Source organism: Palaemon carinicauda, chromosome 1 (assembly GCF_036898095.1).
Source record: "Palaemon carinicauda isolate YSFRI2023 chromosome 1, ASM3689809v2, whole genome shotgun sequence".
Classification (NCBI taxonomy): domain Eukaryota; kingdom Metazoa; phylum Arthropoda; class Malacostraca; order Decapoda; family Palaemonidae; genus Palaemon; species Palaemon carinicauda.
Window position 1 is genome coordinate 303,382,664 of NC_090725.1, and position 16,654 is coordinate 303,399,317.

The 16,654-nt window shown below is 36.9% G+C and overlaps 1 protein-coding gene across 1 annotated transcript in view; it reads left to right on the forward strand.

The window, feature by feature from the left end:
- Nucleotides 1-9,997, forward strand: part of LOC137658464 (putative lipid scramblase CLPTM1) — a 53,260-nt gene extending 43,263 nt beyond the window's left edge. Inside the window, 3 exon segments of the mRNA XM_068393202.1 lie at nt 1,264-1,507; nt 4,096-4,292; nt 7,178-9,997. Of these exon segments, the coding sequence (XP_068249303.1) occupies nt 1,264-1,507; nt 4,096-4,292; nt 7,178-7,333 (597 nt within the window). The 3' untranslated portion in view covers nt 7,334-9,997.
- The last annotated feature ends 6,657 nt before the right edge of the window (nt 9,998-16,654 follow it).

Here is a 16,654-nt window from a genome sequence, read left to right on the forward strand (position 1 = left end):
AAATTTTTTTTACAGGACTATGAAATCTGCTTGGAGGCATTTATGCCCAGAAGCCATAACTGAAAGGAACTTTGAGGGCTGAATGGATAATATCGTCATTCTGGGCAGGTCCATGGGCCTGGGTGTCAGTGATAATAATGTGGAGGATCAGAGGAAAAGCTGATCACTGAGGTGCTGCAGGAGCTTGAGAAGAACACTGATGAAGATGGATATACTCTCTTCAGATGTGGGAGAGGAAGCCCCAAACAAGCCATAATTAAATTTTTGGGAATGACCACATTTTAGAAACATCCAGAGAAGACAGAAATAAAGTTCATTGGATAGAATTTTGTTAGTAAAAGTCAAGATTGGGTAGCATTAACCAGGTGCAATTCATGAAAGAATGATCAGTAGTAGCTAGAGAAAAAACTCAGAATTACAGACGCCTTAAGTTTTATTAGAAAGGTACCTTTCTTCGAAACAATAACATTTCCTCCTCTCCCTCCCTCACCACCATCTTCGTAGGCATTCAGTTCCTCTCCGCATTTTGTGTTTAAATTGTTCTTGGCAACTTTATCAATGTATAAAATCCCTCATAAAGTATAATTTTCTTTAGAAAACATTATTTCTTATTTCAAAAATTTGTTTTGTATAAGTCCATGGTTCTGGAACAATTATGGACATGTACTGAGGTATCACTTACTCTCTTAAGAGATTTTCAAGATTATGTACCTCATTGCTCATTGTTTGTAGATCTTAATTCTACAGTACAAACAGTTGTTAGTCAAACAATTTAATACTACAAATGTAATAGGTATATCTTTGAAGCACCATATTGGTTATAGAATACATGGAAAATTATATAAAAATATCCTTTGCAAATCTTAACAGAAAACAGTATGTCAAGTAGGATAAATGAGTAAAGGAAGGGACTCTTGCCTCTTGAGATCATATTACTTCTTCCAAAAATAACTAATAACCTCAATTTGTATTTCTTCTGTACAACTTGTCAGCTGCCTTGCCTGACAGCTTACAGATTATGAAAATTATATTTGAATGTTATATTCAAAGTTATGGGAACATTTGAAAATTCTTTCTTAGGTAGTACAGTTCTCCTTAGAATCATTTAACCAGTTGTGTTTATACTTTGTATTACATAGAGGTAAATTATATATAGATACTGTAAGGCAATTTGTTTTATGCTCTTTAAATTTTTTAAAAATATTGATGTAAAATATGACCTGAATGAAAGTACTCATACTAATATTATATTCTATTCACCAGGTCACTGATGTGTCTATTAACAGAGAGAAGAGAGTTTTTGGCATTCCTATGCTGAAGTTCACAGACAAAGGCACTTACATACAGAGTCATACAAGACAGTATGATGAACTGGCCTTCCGTTACTTATCTATAGCCTTGTTTCCCTTGTTAGGGGGTTACTGTGTTTATTCACTCTTCTATCAGGAGCACAAAGGATGGTATTCCTTTGTACTCTCAATGCTTTATGGATTCTTGTTAACGTTTGGTAAGTGGCATGTCTCTGTTTATAAATCCTTTGTGGTGTGGGTTGTATAGTACTATGCATTCAGGTATTTCTTATTAACTTTCTTTTCCATCTTTCAAATCTTTTTTCAGCTCTGATTTTATACTTGAAAGAGCAAGTTCTAGTTGGACAACTTTATGTATCGTGTCATCAAACACCCGAGTTCTCATCATCCCTCATGATAAACTGATTGGTGTTACAGTAATATTATTTCACCATAAGGTATATTTGTTTTGGCTCATTATACAAGAATATTCATTTTGAAAGAACATAAAATTGATAAAAAGTATACTTGTTTTGAAGTTTTAAGTCGTTAATATTGTGAATTATTCAATTAAAAATCCATTGATTATAATATCCCAAATATCTGTGATCAAGGAATAATCCAAACTAGAATATTTATGAAAGTAAAGATAATGGTCATTAATGCACAGACTAGAACCAAGGACGTCTTCAGCAGTAATTATAGTCGGTATTTATAAGTCCCTAATATTCAACACTACATTTATATTTAAGCCAGTTTCCTTTAACTCTTAATTTTTCCTGTTTTAGGATTTGGTTTTCTTTTTATTTTCGTGTGTGGGACAAGTTTTGCTCTAAAGAACTTTGAAAATGGTTAGCCAAATTCAGCTTCTTGAAAGACGAGATAATAACTAATTAAAGGTTTATAAGAATTTTGTTATTGCTCCTCCGGTGTATAGAGAAGTGTAAGAAGACCTCTGACCTACGTTTAGTGTTGTAGTTATTACATTCTTTATAACTTCAGTAAGCTTCATATTAGAGGTTATCAAATTAGTAAATAATGCACTAGTTATTTGCCCCAAGTTACTCTTAATTCAATTTTATTATAGCCTCATGTTTTACCTTTCATGTTCAACATATTTGCTAGTAAAGATATTTTTTTACTAGGTGTTGTTTATTAGAGTGTACAGTTTCTGGAAAACCTATGAATTTAGTTGTTGATTACTTTTGAGACAAGATTCAGGCCTTATTGTTGTTGCACAATGTACTAGTTAACACCATATAAAATTATTGTATACATATGAATGGTGAAGTTGATTTTAGGTGGATCCAAGAAGGGTCTGGTTGGTTCAGGAAAGATTATCTTGATTTAATTTCTTCCTAAAGGTGTTTTTAGTTGACTGTTAGAATAATTTTATCTCTACGAGTGGGTAATCGGTTTCTTGTATTTTTTATAATTTGCTTTCATTTTATTTTGTTTTCTTATTTATGTACAGCACTTCTCTTTTATTTTTTCTCAATTTTGTGTTCATACAGGTAGTTTTACTGTCAGTTACATACTATAGAATACCCTTTTAATGATGTAATAGCTTTGGTTTTCTTATTTTCTCATCTTGCTATTATACTGTACTTTATTTTTCCTCTTCAGCCAATATTTAAAAGTTTAAATGTAATTATATTAATTACTAATACAGTATATGCTCTTCAGGATGTAGGGGGCTCTTTTATGATTATTTTTTGAGTGAGAACATTATACTCTTACAATGAGTTTTTGAGTTCATTATCCAATGAAATACCAAAGGTAACTTGTACAGTACGTTAGAATTTTTTATTATTGTAAGAATTATATATTTTGAATGTATATTTGTGCCATCGTCTAATCATAGCAATCAATAGGATAGTACAGTAGCTTGATTTTTCTGGATTTGATTGGATGCGGAAGAATGATATTAGTAGGGCACATTATAATTCTGTCTTCTTTATATTCTAAATTCAAATATGGTTTCTTTTTCTTTCCTCAACTTTCCTAGTCCCACTGTATAGCAGGGTTGGTCACTTAAGTTGATTTTCTCCATCTATTTCTTGTATATTCTTCCTTCAGTCCAACCTCACCCATATCCCTCCTCACCACATCCTTCCATCTGATCTGCTGACTCCTAACACACCTCCCCATCACTGGCATGTTCTTAACTTTCTTGATCAGTTCCACCTCCTATCTTATTACATAGCCATAGTATCTCGTACAAGCTTCCATGGCCTTCTCATTTACGTTAATACACCACTCATTCTTCTTATATCTCGAATTAACCTCCTTTTCAGTAGTAATATACCAGCAATCCATTTCTTTTCAAGAGTTCCTCCTCCACATAATAGTTTGGACCCCATAACTGCCTTATTAACCTTTATTTTCAACCATAGTGGCATTTTTTCATCTAAAACCACTCCACTTACTTTTCTCCATCGTGCTGCTTTCACTTTGTCTCACTGCTTTCTCAGTGTACTTCCTTCCTCTGTTAATATAGATCTCAAGTACAGTAGTTGAACTCATTGATCTGATTTAGCACTGTACCGTCTTCCGTTCAAAGATTTACTTCATGTCCTTTTTGGCTACTAATCACCTGCTCTGTCTTTCCAATATTCAGCTTGAATCTTTTCATTTCCAGGGCTCTTTACCATGCTAACTTACTGTAAATATGTTTATCTAATAGTGACAGTTAACCAGAAATATCTGTATTATTATTATTACTAGTTAAGCTAGAACATTAAAATTTTAATTACAAGCAAGATTCTTTGTTGGGGCTACAGTTAATACACATGTTATCTTTCAGGCTTCATTATGATGACACCGCAGCTTTTCATTAATTACAAACTGAAGTCAGTAGCTCATTTGCCTTGGAGAATGCTTACTTATAAAGCCCTCAACACATTCATTGATGACATATTTGCATTTGTCATCAAGATGCCTACTATGTACAGATTAGGTTGCCTGAGAGACGACGTAATTTTCTTCATCTTTTTATACCAGGTAAGTGATTTTGTTGATGTTTCATGTGAATGAGAATTTTTCAAACAATACTTCAGGTTAGAAATGGATAGTTTTTTTATGTAAATCTATAATGATTTCATCAAAATTAAAATGTATATTAATTTTTTTTGAGCAGGTGTAATTTCTATCCGTATACAAAAAAAAATTTTCACCGAGTTATATTGGCATGTGCATTCATAAAATTATGAATATCATATTTTAGAGTGGGTATTGGGAGAAGTAATTCCTTTAAATTTTATGACGCATTGGTACAGTGCTGTATTTGAATTTTTTTTTATAATCAAGTAAATTAAAAATATGATAATTGGCATAGCAATCCCTCAGATTCCTGTCTAATGTCAAAATCTATATGTGGAATTTGAGATCACCAAGGATGTCATTCAGAATAGAGATGTAACTAGGAGAAAACTCAACAGTTACACTATGAAGCAAAGGTTTAAGGGACTTGAAAGCTGACCCAGAGATAAATTCAAAGGCTGAAAACTGGGTGCAACTATGCTCCAAAGGGATACTGGAAAGACCATGTAGTAATGAGTACAGTATACTTTCTAACAACACTTATCTTCCTCATGGTGGGGGGGACAAGTTCATCATTTTACCTCTCAAAGTATTTACAAAGTTACTGGTGACGGGGGTTTACATGGTAGGCATTCATCGCGGTAAATAATTGAACAACAAGCTAATCCTGGCCACTTCCTTCCATGCAATGGCCAGGGATTTGGTGATCATGTCAAACGTGTGTCCCATCTGGCTATCCATGCTGCATACCTGGACATGGTGATTGACACCATTCAGGGGTAGTGAAGTCCTTAACAGAAAACATCAAGTAATCCGAGTCCACTCTTCTCCCTTTCTCTAGACTTAACCATAACTGCATAGAAATGGAAAATAATAATACAGTTGTATATTTTGGTCTTCCTAGAGAAGTTAATCCGTTTTCAGCAAATTTGGGAGTTTTTCTATGGTTCAAATTATCTAACAATAGGAAAAGGGACATCCATGCTTGACAACCCTCTAGTTTTAGTGTCGGAAATATGGTTTGACATACTCTGGTTGCAAGTACCTTGCAGCCTGCTGAATGCAGTTCTGTTTCCAAGTGATTCGGAGGTCTTCCTTGTTCATAGATGCATCTAAGCAGGCTAGGAACCCAACACGTCGTACAAGCTAACAAGGACGTATGAATAGAAGAGAATCTTTCATATATCAACATGCCTAAAAGTCCAAACAATGTTCTTAGGCCTTCTAGAATTCAAAGTGTTATTAAAGGTTGAAACATCGCTGTCAAGCCAGACAACAGCACCACCATGGAATACCTAAAAACCAAGGAGGACTTGGCAGTCTGAATCTACAGGTAGGCATAGGATTACTTGCACAAAAATGCTCTTTCAAGTGCTCATACCTTAATTGTGGACTCTAAGCAGAATAAACCTAGTTATTCCAGCACAATCTGTGTAGTAGTTGTGGGAACTCCAATGATGGCCGTGTTTTTAACATCGCTGAATCGCAAGTTTATTTCACTTTTACTTTTTGTGGCTACAAAGATTGGGCCACAGATACAATACAACAGGATTTGGATGGCCTTGAAGTGTGTACCCTCAAACCCTTCATCCTAATTTGCTAAAATCTGGTGATGGTTAGATATGCCTTCAACACCTACATGGCCCATGCTGGTATCAACTGGAATGGTTTCCAAGATTTACTGGACTAAATGGCAAATGCCTTGGGGTCCTTACCCCTAAGAAAAGCTTCACATATATATGTTATTCAATGGTACCTATTGAGATACTTTACTTTGTTCTGTATTTTCATCTATTGCCACAATCTACTGGAGATTTACAACCTTCACAGGGAAGGGTACCAAGTTTTCAGCTTGGTGAGACCATATGGTCTTGCATTTTAAATCTCTTGTAGACTTCTGTCACTAAAGGAGGCAGGACCTGAGTTTGTACGTCTTGTCTACTAGAAGTTTAAAGTCTGAAGCCCATGGCAAGGTCTCCCTTATGGGACCTAGCTTTGATTCCAAGAATCCTTCCAGGTGGCCTTAAGAGCGTCTTTCTAATGTTTTATCTAAGACCTCACTAGTAAGATGGTGTGCTCTTACTAACCTTAGCAAACTTCATGCCTTATCAGGAGGGCTACACTTAGATTTTGTTGGGTTTACCATTTGGCTAAGATATTGTGGCTGATTACAATGGTTCTTTTAGACTTTGACTTCATTTGCTCTGAAGCAGTACCAGCATTGGAAGAGGGTAACTCATCACTGCTCGCCAGCAGTCCCTTAAAGCCGTACTTCAGGAAGGCTATTGCATCCCAGATCCCTCTCCTTTTGGATTTTTCTTAAATACAGGACAGACCGAGTACACTGTCCTCTGGCTAAAGTAAATGATCATCGGGGCTTACACATGTCTCGCCTAACAGGACTTTTCCCCATGGAAGGGTAAACCTTATCAGGTCCATGCACAATATTGAACTATCGCCCATTCTTGGGGTATTAACACGGAGACAGCTGTTTACCTTTGCTCAATTTTACATGAGAGACCTCTTTTTACCCTTTGAAACTTCCCTGTTAACACTCATATTAGCTTATTACCTGCTCAGGATTCACCTCCGTTGATGCTCATGTGCTTGATTACATGGGAGACTTAACTTGACTCTTCCTTTTCTATTTTAAATTATAGTCTTCAGATTTGGGAAATGCATGAACAAGAAAGTAAAAGTGATAATTTTCAATTGAACAAAAATAATTGCTTACCAAAAACTTTTAAGAAGAATTCCAAATGGGTAGCAATATTAAGTTAAAACTTTTAGCTCTCCATGCTGGATAAACTACCTTATAACCTTTTATTATTTTCCTTCTTTGACAGCGTTACATCTACCGTGTTGATCCCTCCAGAGTAAATGAATTCGGCTTCTCCCAGGATATGGAAAAAGAGGCCAGAGAACAGAAACAAAATGATGCTGTTGTTAATGGCTCAGCCATCGAGGAACCAAAATCTGCTGAAGACAAAAAGAAAGATTAAAGTTTTATAGTACACCACCAAACAATTTAAATGTCACTTGTTTTTTCAGCAGAGCTTCTGTGCTTGAATAGAACTGAGTCATTGTAATACTATCATTGTACAGTATGTAACATTTTTGTCCAGTTATCAGTTGACCATACATTTTACTAATAGCAGAATTGATTACTTTACTTTCTTATGTTATTATAAATCATTGGAAGGACAGTGTACATATTTTGTCTTGTTGTCTGCTACATTTTAAGGGCCAAATATTTGACAAAGTAACAGTTATGGCAGGAATTGTCTTTCATATTTAATGTTTACAGTACTTGTTTCTTTATTCTTGGTTAAATTTTAATCTTAATTCCCCCATTATTCCTTTTTATAATAGCATAATGGAAAAATGGCTCTTTTCTCAGGGTTTAAGTTATTATAGCCTTTCATTATAAAATAAATTCAGAAGGCCTATATGTTAGTCCATAATTGTACGTAGAGTGGTGCCTGTGTAACCAATAGTATTTTATGGAATGCTTAAGCTCTCGGACATATATGGTTTCATATTTTTCTTACTGGCCAGAATGACTAATAATATTTCAAAGGTCGAGTGTATTTCCAACAGGCAAAAGTTGTTAATTTTGCATGCAAATGGATATTGGCTATTACTTTTTCACATGAAAAGTAACAATGAGAAAAAGTTTTGAATTATATGATAAATTCATTGCTTACAGCAGTGATAAATTATTTTAATTGTCTCAGTGTTATTCCAATGCCAAGGCTCATTGCAGTGTAATAGCAAATACTGCAACTGCTTAATTTTTTATTGGTACATTTTTCTTTCACATAAAATTTCAAGGCCTTCCATTTACCTTTAATGAAATTCAAAATATATATTTTATGGCTTGAATCTTGTATGTTTATGTTGATCAAAGGTTTGTGAAGCCATCTCATTTATGGAAAGACTCAAAGTATTAATATTTTTCTTATGACGTACATACTAGGAATGATGATTTTACAAATGCGAAGATGAGCTGAAGAACCTGTGACTGTTTGCTCTTCAGATTACTCTCTCATTCTCTCAGCCAGACTTTCTCAATATGAACTGTGCAATGTACTCCTACTTGAGAAAGAAGAGATGTTGGGGTGATAGGTTTTGCAATGATTCTGTTATCCCTGTTTGTCCTTTTTCCCACTTTTGTAAGTATTATTTTGGATAGAACAATGATCAAGTATTATCAAAAGTAACATTTAGCCACTATGGTTTAAGTATTTTTTTTTTTTTTTACATTGAAAATGCACACATGATGGTGCATAGCAATGTTAATATAAAAGTTTTATATCACATTCACCTTTTTTCATGGTGATCATTCACAATACATTTTCAAAATTATAAAGTGTGAATTCAAGAGCATTTCCTCTAGATTCATTACTAATGTTGATAGTGTGATATGTAAGCTAAGCAGGCTTATCATAGCTTTGAATTACATTGTGTAGAATTAATAAAAGGTGTGTTGATTAATGTATCTGTAAATTGTCACAGTATATCAATGTAACTATTGTAGTTTGTACAGCCATGTTGCTATGTAGTTGAGATTTACAAGCTGTTTATAATCAAACTATGAATGTGATGGACAGGTAATGCATTCCACGAGTTTTTATCAGCACAGAACAAATTGTATGCCCTAGAAATTATTCAGGAGAAAGGAACAAACTTGTTCCAAAATGGCACAACTCATTATTGCACTAAGAACAATTAATTATCAGTATAAACTATGGTAAACTCTAAGGTGCATTTTGAGAAATGAATATTATGTAGGTCTAGGTTTGTACCTTTGGATGCCTTTCTTGCTTCAAGTCTTCCCGTGTTTCTGCATCTCACCAAGCAAGATAGTCTGCACGAAAGGCAGAAAAGGTCTGTAAGAATTCAGTTGAAACCAAGTTCCATCGTAAGATTGACTTTAATTTTCACATGATTAAAAAAAATTAATATTTGGGTTAATAATTAATGCTTTTATGTCACCTTGCATTGGAACGATTCACGTATTAATTTTAAAAACAAGCAAGAGTATGATTTTGATGCTTCCTTTTTTTTTTTTTTTTTTTTTTTTTTTTTTTTTTTTTTTTGGCATGTATGGTCCTCCATTCATTATATAATCAGTAAAGGATCAGTACCCAAAGAATTATCTAGGAATTTTTGTGTTTCATCTACTAGTAGTAGTATGCTCTATGCACTTAATACCACATTTCTGTTAGCATAATAAAATAAGGAACTTGGTTACAAAGGAATTTTTAAATCTGTGTAGACAGATCTTACAGGTGTTGTGAAACATTTGTAGTAATATCTGTGGATTAGAAAATGTGTATTTTTGGAAAGTAAATTTCCATTGTTTATTAATATTTGTTTTAACAGTCCATTTAAGTGCAATTATGCTGAATGATGTAAACTTCTATTTTTATGAAGTGATTGAGAAGAAATACTAAATGCAAATTCTTAAGACATTAGTTAGGAGAAATTTTGTTAAGGACAATCTACTTGAGTCAAGGGACTTGTGTGCCACATAATTGGAAATAAAGCGTGGTTAAGGGTTCCATTACGATTTCAATATCACACACACACACACAAAACAAGAAAGTGTTGATCTCTAGGGCCTTCTGTATGGTAAAGAAAGTAATAAATTTTTGTTTGAATTTGTCCTTGTTTTACCAAGTGGTTTGGTTAAACTATTTGTTATAACTATGTTTTTCTGGGTCGACCTGTGGCGCCCGGTGAAAAGAGTCCTTCTTAAATATCTTTTCTGATAAAATCTTCCAATTATACCAGAGAAAGATAAAAGCATGGAATGCTGAGGTTACAACCCTCGCGCGAGCACCTTTTGGGTGTCGTGTATAAAGCAAAGGCGCGTGAAATCCACTATTCACAGGTTGTCTTCCATTTAGTTAATTCCTTCGTCAAAGGGATGGGCCGATACAAAGGCCCTAGCCAACCCCCAGCGCCACACCACCCACGCCACGACGCGAGCGCCATCTGAACAACATCCTTCTTTTTGGAATCTCAAGTGTTGAATTGTTTTGTGGTGCTCTCGGTCTTTTTTATCAATCGTGGATTTATTTTGTCATGTCCGAAGCTCCATCTTCACACATTCCAATGTTAAGTACCATAGTTTGTTTTGACAGTTTTTTATTGTACCGGGCTTTTGTTTTATATCCAGTATAGTCTGTTTTATTATTCCCGTCTGGCCTTTCATGGCGGCCATTGTTTGTTCACTTGTTTGGGAATTCATCTTTGTCTGCCCGTTTGTACTCTGTCACTTAGGTTCTTGGTTAAGTCCCTGGCCTTATGCCTTTAGAACCGTTATTATTTTTTTTTGTGTATTTATGCTCATGGTACTTTTTGCTAGCAAGTCCAGCCTACGAACGAGATAGCGATCTAGCTTTGTATTTGTTTAGTACCCGCCCCTCCGAGGCGTTCGTCACTCGACTGTGCTATTTATTTTAAGTTTTAGCAGATGCTATTCTTCGATCGTAGTGTTATATGGATGTACATTTTTATTTTAGACGTTTATAATAGTGTTGTGTGATTTTTAGTCCTGTTTTTGTGTTTAAGAGAGCGAGAGCTTGGGGTCCCCGTTTTCTGTTCGCAGTCACGAGTTACCCCTTTCTCTCGTTTTCTTTCTTAGCTCCGGTAAGCGAGCGGATTTCCCGTTTTCCGTTTTGTGCGTTCAACGGGTTCTCCCTCCCTCACCTCTCCCCCTCTGGGTGGATGATAACTTACGAGTTATTTATTTTTCGTGACTTTTCAATTGTTAGGTTATGTCTCGGAGGTGCCTGCTTGAATACAAACCCTTGTTCTTTTAAAAGGATTGTTTTCACTTTACCCACCAATATACAAACTGGTTCCTGTTGCTGTTTATTCCTTCGCTAGTGTGTAATAGTGATGACAGTTGTATCGTAACTTAGGAATGAAACATTGTTGCACACTGTCGATAGAAGAACTTAATTATTCCTTCACTTTTGCAGTACCTGCATCTCTTAACACTGACCGCGGATCCATGCATTAATAGGACTTTCGGCACACTGCTGGTGGGAAAAAAAGGGCGACACCCTTCTCTCCGTTTTGGGAGTGTTACTAAGCATTAATGCACTGTGATCACTCGCTTCTAAGGGTGCTTCATTTCACCTGTTTGCAATCGGGCACTCCTATGCGAGTGCCATATCACTTGTTTGGATCGCTTGCTCCTATGAAAATGTCACGTCTCCTTTGGAATCATTCGGGAGCATAACATCTGTGCACTCATGTCTCCTGTGAGGTCCTGCAGGAGCTCCATGTCTCCTGTGCGGGATCTCGCTCCTACCTACTTAGCGCCTCTGCATCTGCTCTTCATTGCAGTCATCTTTGGGAGCGCCATCTCACTTGTTCGTGATCGCAAAAGCATATCCCACAATTATTTATCAAGCAAGTGAAGATTTTGATACATACGTATGGTACACCAACTCTTGTTGTTAGTTTTTCTTTACAGCACTGATGGCACATCCATGTACGCGTGTCGTACCATGCAGTTATGTCTTCATCTTTCATCCATTTATAACTGCATGACTTATCCTCATCTACTTCACCAATGGTGCCTCTCTGCGGTATATCACAGTATCAAGTAAGTTGTACTTCTTTATAAATAACATCCTTACAGAAAGAATGTGAGAGAGAAAGTCATTAGCATTTTTAATTTACTGTATTTTTTGAGATGTTAATTCACGTACATGTTACGTAAGGATTTTCACTATACAGTACAGTTCATGTACACTACTGTATGTGTAGCATACTCTTTACTTTTCATGAATGCTACCACTACACAAGGATTACATTATGCATCATGAGATTTTACTACATAGAATTTCATAAACAGTTGGTAGAATTGTACGGTAGGTTTTTTTTTTTCTTTTTTTTTTCTTTTTTTTCATAGTTTATATTTCACTTGTAGTAGGATAAATATTAAGTTATTAAAAAAGAACTACTCGTAGTGTATTTATGATACACTGTATACTACATACCTTATTGTTCAGTAGATACAAGCTGCGGTGTCTGGTGACGAGCTGATAGGTTGTACTATATTCTAAATACCTTACTGTGTAGTAGATACAGAGTATGTGTCTGGTGACGAGCTGATAGGGTTGTGAGCTAACCTCGGGAAGACAACATTAATTTATGAGTGATATGTCATCTCACCTTAGCTAATTAAGCTGTACAGTATTGTAGTGATAGTACCTTATATTATAGGAATACACACTACAGTACGGTATCAGTGAGTGTTGTTACATAGAAACAACAGTGTTTTGTTGTTGCTTATACATGGGTGTTATGATTGTGACTTAAATGTTATGAGTTGTCTTACCTAGTACTGGAACTTAGTAATACACAATTACTGTATCTTCGAAAAATAATATGCAGTACAATGTCGAGATAGAAACCACATCAAAACAATGTAGTGCAGTACAGTGCTTAATGTGGTAGTCAAATGCTCTGAACCGAATGCTACTGCTAACGCTTGAATGGGAAGATGACTAAATACATCCAATCAACATAGCTACGTATCTCAATGGTCTCGGAGTATGTGAGGGTGATACATACAGAGATCATACCCAATGCTAAGTGGTTTGTAAAGATCGCCTATTGCAATTGAAACCTTTACAATTGTCTACCGCAACTGGGAATGGTACGATCATCTATAGCGTCTGGGAACCGGAACTCTACCACTGTCTACTGCGACTATGAACTGTACAATTGTCTACCGCAATTAGGCACTCTACGATCATCTACTGTGATTTGGAACACAACGATTGTCTACCGCAAATGGGAAGTCTATGATCGTCTATCGCAATTAGGAAGCCTATGATCGAAATTGGAACTCTATGATAGTCTACAGCGACTGGGAACTCTACAATCGTCTACAGTGAATGGGAACTCTACGATTGACTACAGCGACTGGTAACTCTACAATTATCTACCACAAATTGGAACTCTATGATAGTCTACAGCGACTGGGAAATCTACGATTGTCTACCTCTACTGGGAATTCTACAATTGTCTACAGTGACTGGGAACTGTATGATCGTCTATAGCGACTGGTAACTCGAAGATTGTCTACCGCAAATTGGAACTTTGTGATAGTCTACAGCGACTGGGAACTCGACGATCGTCCACAGCAACTGGTAACTCTATGATTATCTACCGCAAATTGGAACTCTACGATTGTCTATCTCTACTGGGAACTCTACAATTGTCTACAGTGACTGGGAACTCTACCATTTCCTACCTCTATTACGAACTCTTCAATTGTCTACAGCGACTGGGAACTCTAGGATTGTCTACCCTTATTGGGAACTGTACGATTGTCATTCCCTATTGGGAACTCTACAGTTGTCTACCGCAATTGGGAACTCTACGATCGTCTGTAGCATCTGGAAACATTACGATTGTCTGCTAGTGAAAAGTGGAGTACTCCAAAAGAATGTGTTGTCACTTACATTGTTTATCCTCCTCATGGATATTGTAATGCATAGAACAGTTGGTGATGGTGGAGAAGGGTTAAACTGGATTGATAACCGGAAATTAGCTTACCTAGAGTCTGATGATGACGCTGTCCTTATTAGCAGACCACCACAGGAATTGCAAAGTTTGCTTACCAGAATGCTTGAAATATCACAAGAGGTTGGGCTCATGATAAATAGAAGAAAGACATATAACAGAATACTGTATGCAATTGAAGATGAAATATTTAAAGGAGAAAGGATTAATGAGGTGGAATCAATTAAAGATTTAGAAACTATAATATCTAATAAAGGATCTTTAGAATTTAAGTTAAATGAAAGATTGAAAAAATCAAACCAGACAATGGGTAGGTTACGTAAAATTTGGAAATAAAATCACCTGAAATTACATATAAAAATCAGTTCAGTGAGATCCGTGTTACTGTATGGACATGTTGTCATGGTATGACAATGAAACAATAACAACAGATTTTTTGAGATTTGAGAACAAAGCTCTCAGAAGAATATTGGGAGCTAAATGGCAGGACAGGATTAGAAATGAAACTATGAGAGACTACTCAAATGTCATATGTGGATGAGATCATGGTGAGGGGTAGATAGAGATGGTTTGGGCATGCTCTTTGCATTCCCCAAGAGATTAATTCACCAAATGTTTAACTGGGCACCACAAGGCACTAGAAGTATTGGAAGACCCAGGCCTACATGGCTTAAGACTATAAAGCGCGAAGTAGATGATGATAAATGGACAGAGACGACTGGCAAAATCAAACCGAGGCCCTTTGCGTCAATAGGCGTAGATGATTATGATGACCTCTATTGGGAACTCTACGATAATCTACAGTGATTGGGAACTACGATTGTCTACCACAATTTGGAACTCTACGATTGTCTACAGCGATTGGGAACTATGATTGCCTCTCGCAATTCGGACCTCTAAAGTTTGCCTAAAGAGATGGGAACTCTACGATTGTCTACCACAGTTGGGAATTCTACAATTATCTACAAAAATTGGGACCTCTACAATCGTCTACAGCGATTGGGAACTCTATGATTGTCTTTACATTGTATCTACTGATAGCATCTACTGATAGCATCTTAGTTCGTAGACTTTTCAGGGACACCCTCCCCAATCGATTAAACCAGAGGAGTCCACACTTGATAGTAGGGACCCAGATGGAATAAGGATGCTATGTCCTGACTTCACAGTCATTCACCATGGAATCTACACCCAAGGTAAGCCTCCAAGCTATATTGAGGTTTGATCGCTGGCCGATCACAATGCACTGCACTATGACCCTGTCAACGCCCCGGTTTGAAGTAGTACAGTACACTGTTAACGGACAAGTAATGCGGTTGTCTCCAGCTTTACCAGACAAGGGAGTAAAAAGGGGTAAGTCCCTTATGGAATGCACTAATGCAACAAGTTACAACCTGGTTCCCACTCCGAAAGACATCAAGACGGTAAGGGTGGAAGGACTAAACCGGTCTCCTCTTCCACCTATCTTATCGTCAAGGGACCAGGCCCTTCAAGGATAACTATTAAGAGTTCCCCATTACACCTTTAGCAAGTGCTGAGAGAGAATCTGGTGACCTACAGGTCCAGTTAGCTATTCCAGGCTGTTCTTCCCCAGGAAAAAGTTCTGACGGAACTCCTTCCATTAACTTGTGACTTGGCCTTCCATATAAAGGAAAGGCAGAAAGGGTCACAGAGGTCAATGACTTTACTTGCATCTTCTTAAAGTGTGTATGCCAGTCAGTTTAGGGAGAAACATGTTCCAGACCTGCTTGCTGATTTTGCTTGTTCTACCAAACTCCTCTTTTAGTCAGGAATAAAGGCTGCTGAGAAGGTTTACAGGTTCTCCAGACAATTCACACCGGCCATGGTTAGTTATGTGCGGTCCATCATAAGAGTGGCGATAACTCCGTCCCTGTATACTTCAGGACACGCATCCTCATCATTTCCCTGCCCTACAGGGACTTTTCTCGGCTTTGTCTTTGAGGAAAGTAGCTACCAATTTAAAGGTCGTTGCTTCGGCTGGGCTACTACCCCACACGTGTTCACGATAGTCTTTTGAGCACTTTCGATCTCCACTTATGTACCAATTAGTTTCGGGGAATTACTTCAACATCGAGAGACAATGCCTCATCTTGATCTGTGGATTAAGACTCTGAATCTTTAGTACCCCTAGACAGAGGGTGGAATATGTGGGCCTACTTTAACATGATAGTTACAGTCGACTCTTGGTTTGTCAACTGGCCACAGCTCCACCCGTTTCCCATGGAATTTTTGGGGCATACTCTGCAAGAAGATATACTCAAGTGATGCTCCAGTCGGTGGACTGGAATGTTGAGCTGGGGAGATTAAACAAGCTTTTCAGCCTATGGAGGTATCAAGCATCAACAAGAATATGAAGGGTCTCCTCGATTGGTATCGAGGTGCATGAAGAGAGACTGGTCACTGAGAGGAGAACCCGTTTCACCAGCGCCACCTGGAAGAAGGGGGAACTGCTAAAACCTTAAGCCGTGCATTTGACGTCTCAATACCAGTATGCATACCCTCAACTTAGTATAGACCGTAAGAAGGAAAAGCGCAAGCTTCTCAGAAATTTTCCCAATGAGGTGGCAAGTTTGTTAGAAAAGTCACTGGTCACTATTAATGATTTTGCCAGTTGTCAGGCCACTTGGCACGATGTCCTGCACATACTGGGTGTCTACTGAAAGAATGCACACGCTATTAAACTTACTAGAAATACTTGCAGAGCTTCTTTACTGGTTCATGACTAGATTTACAAAGGAGGCAGT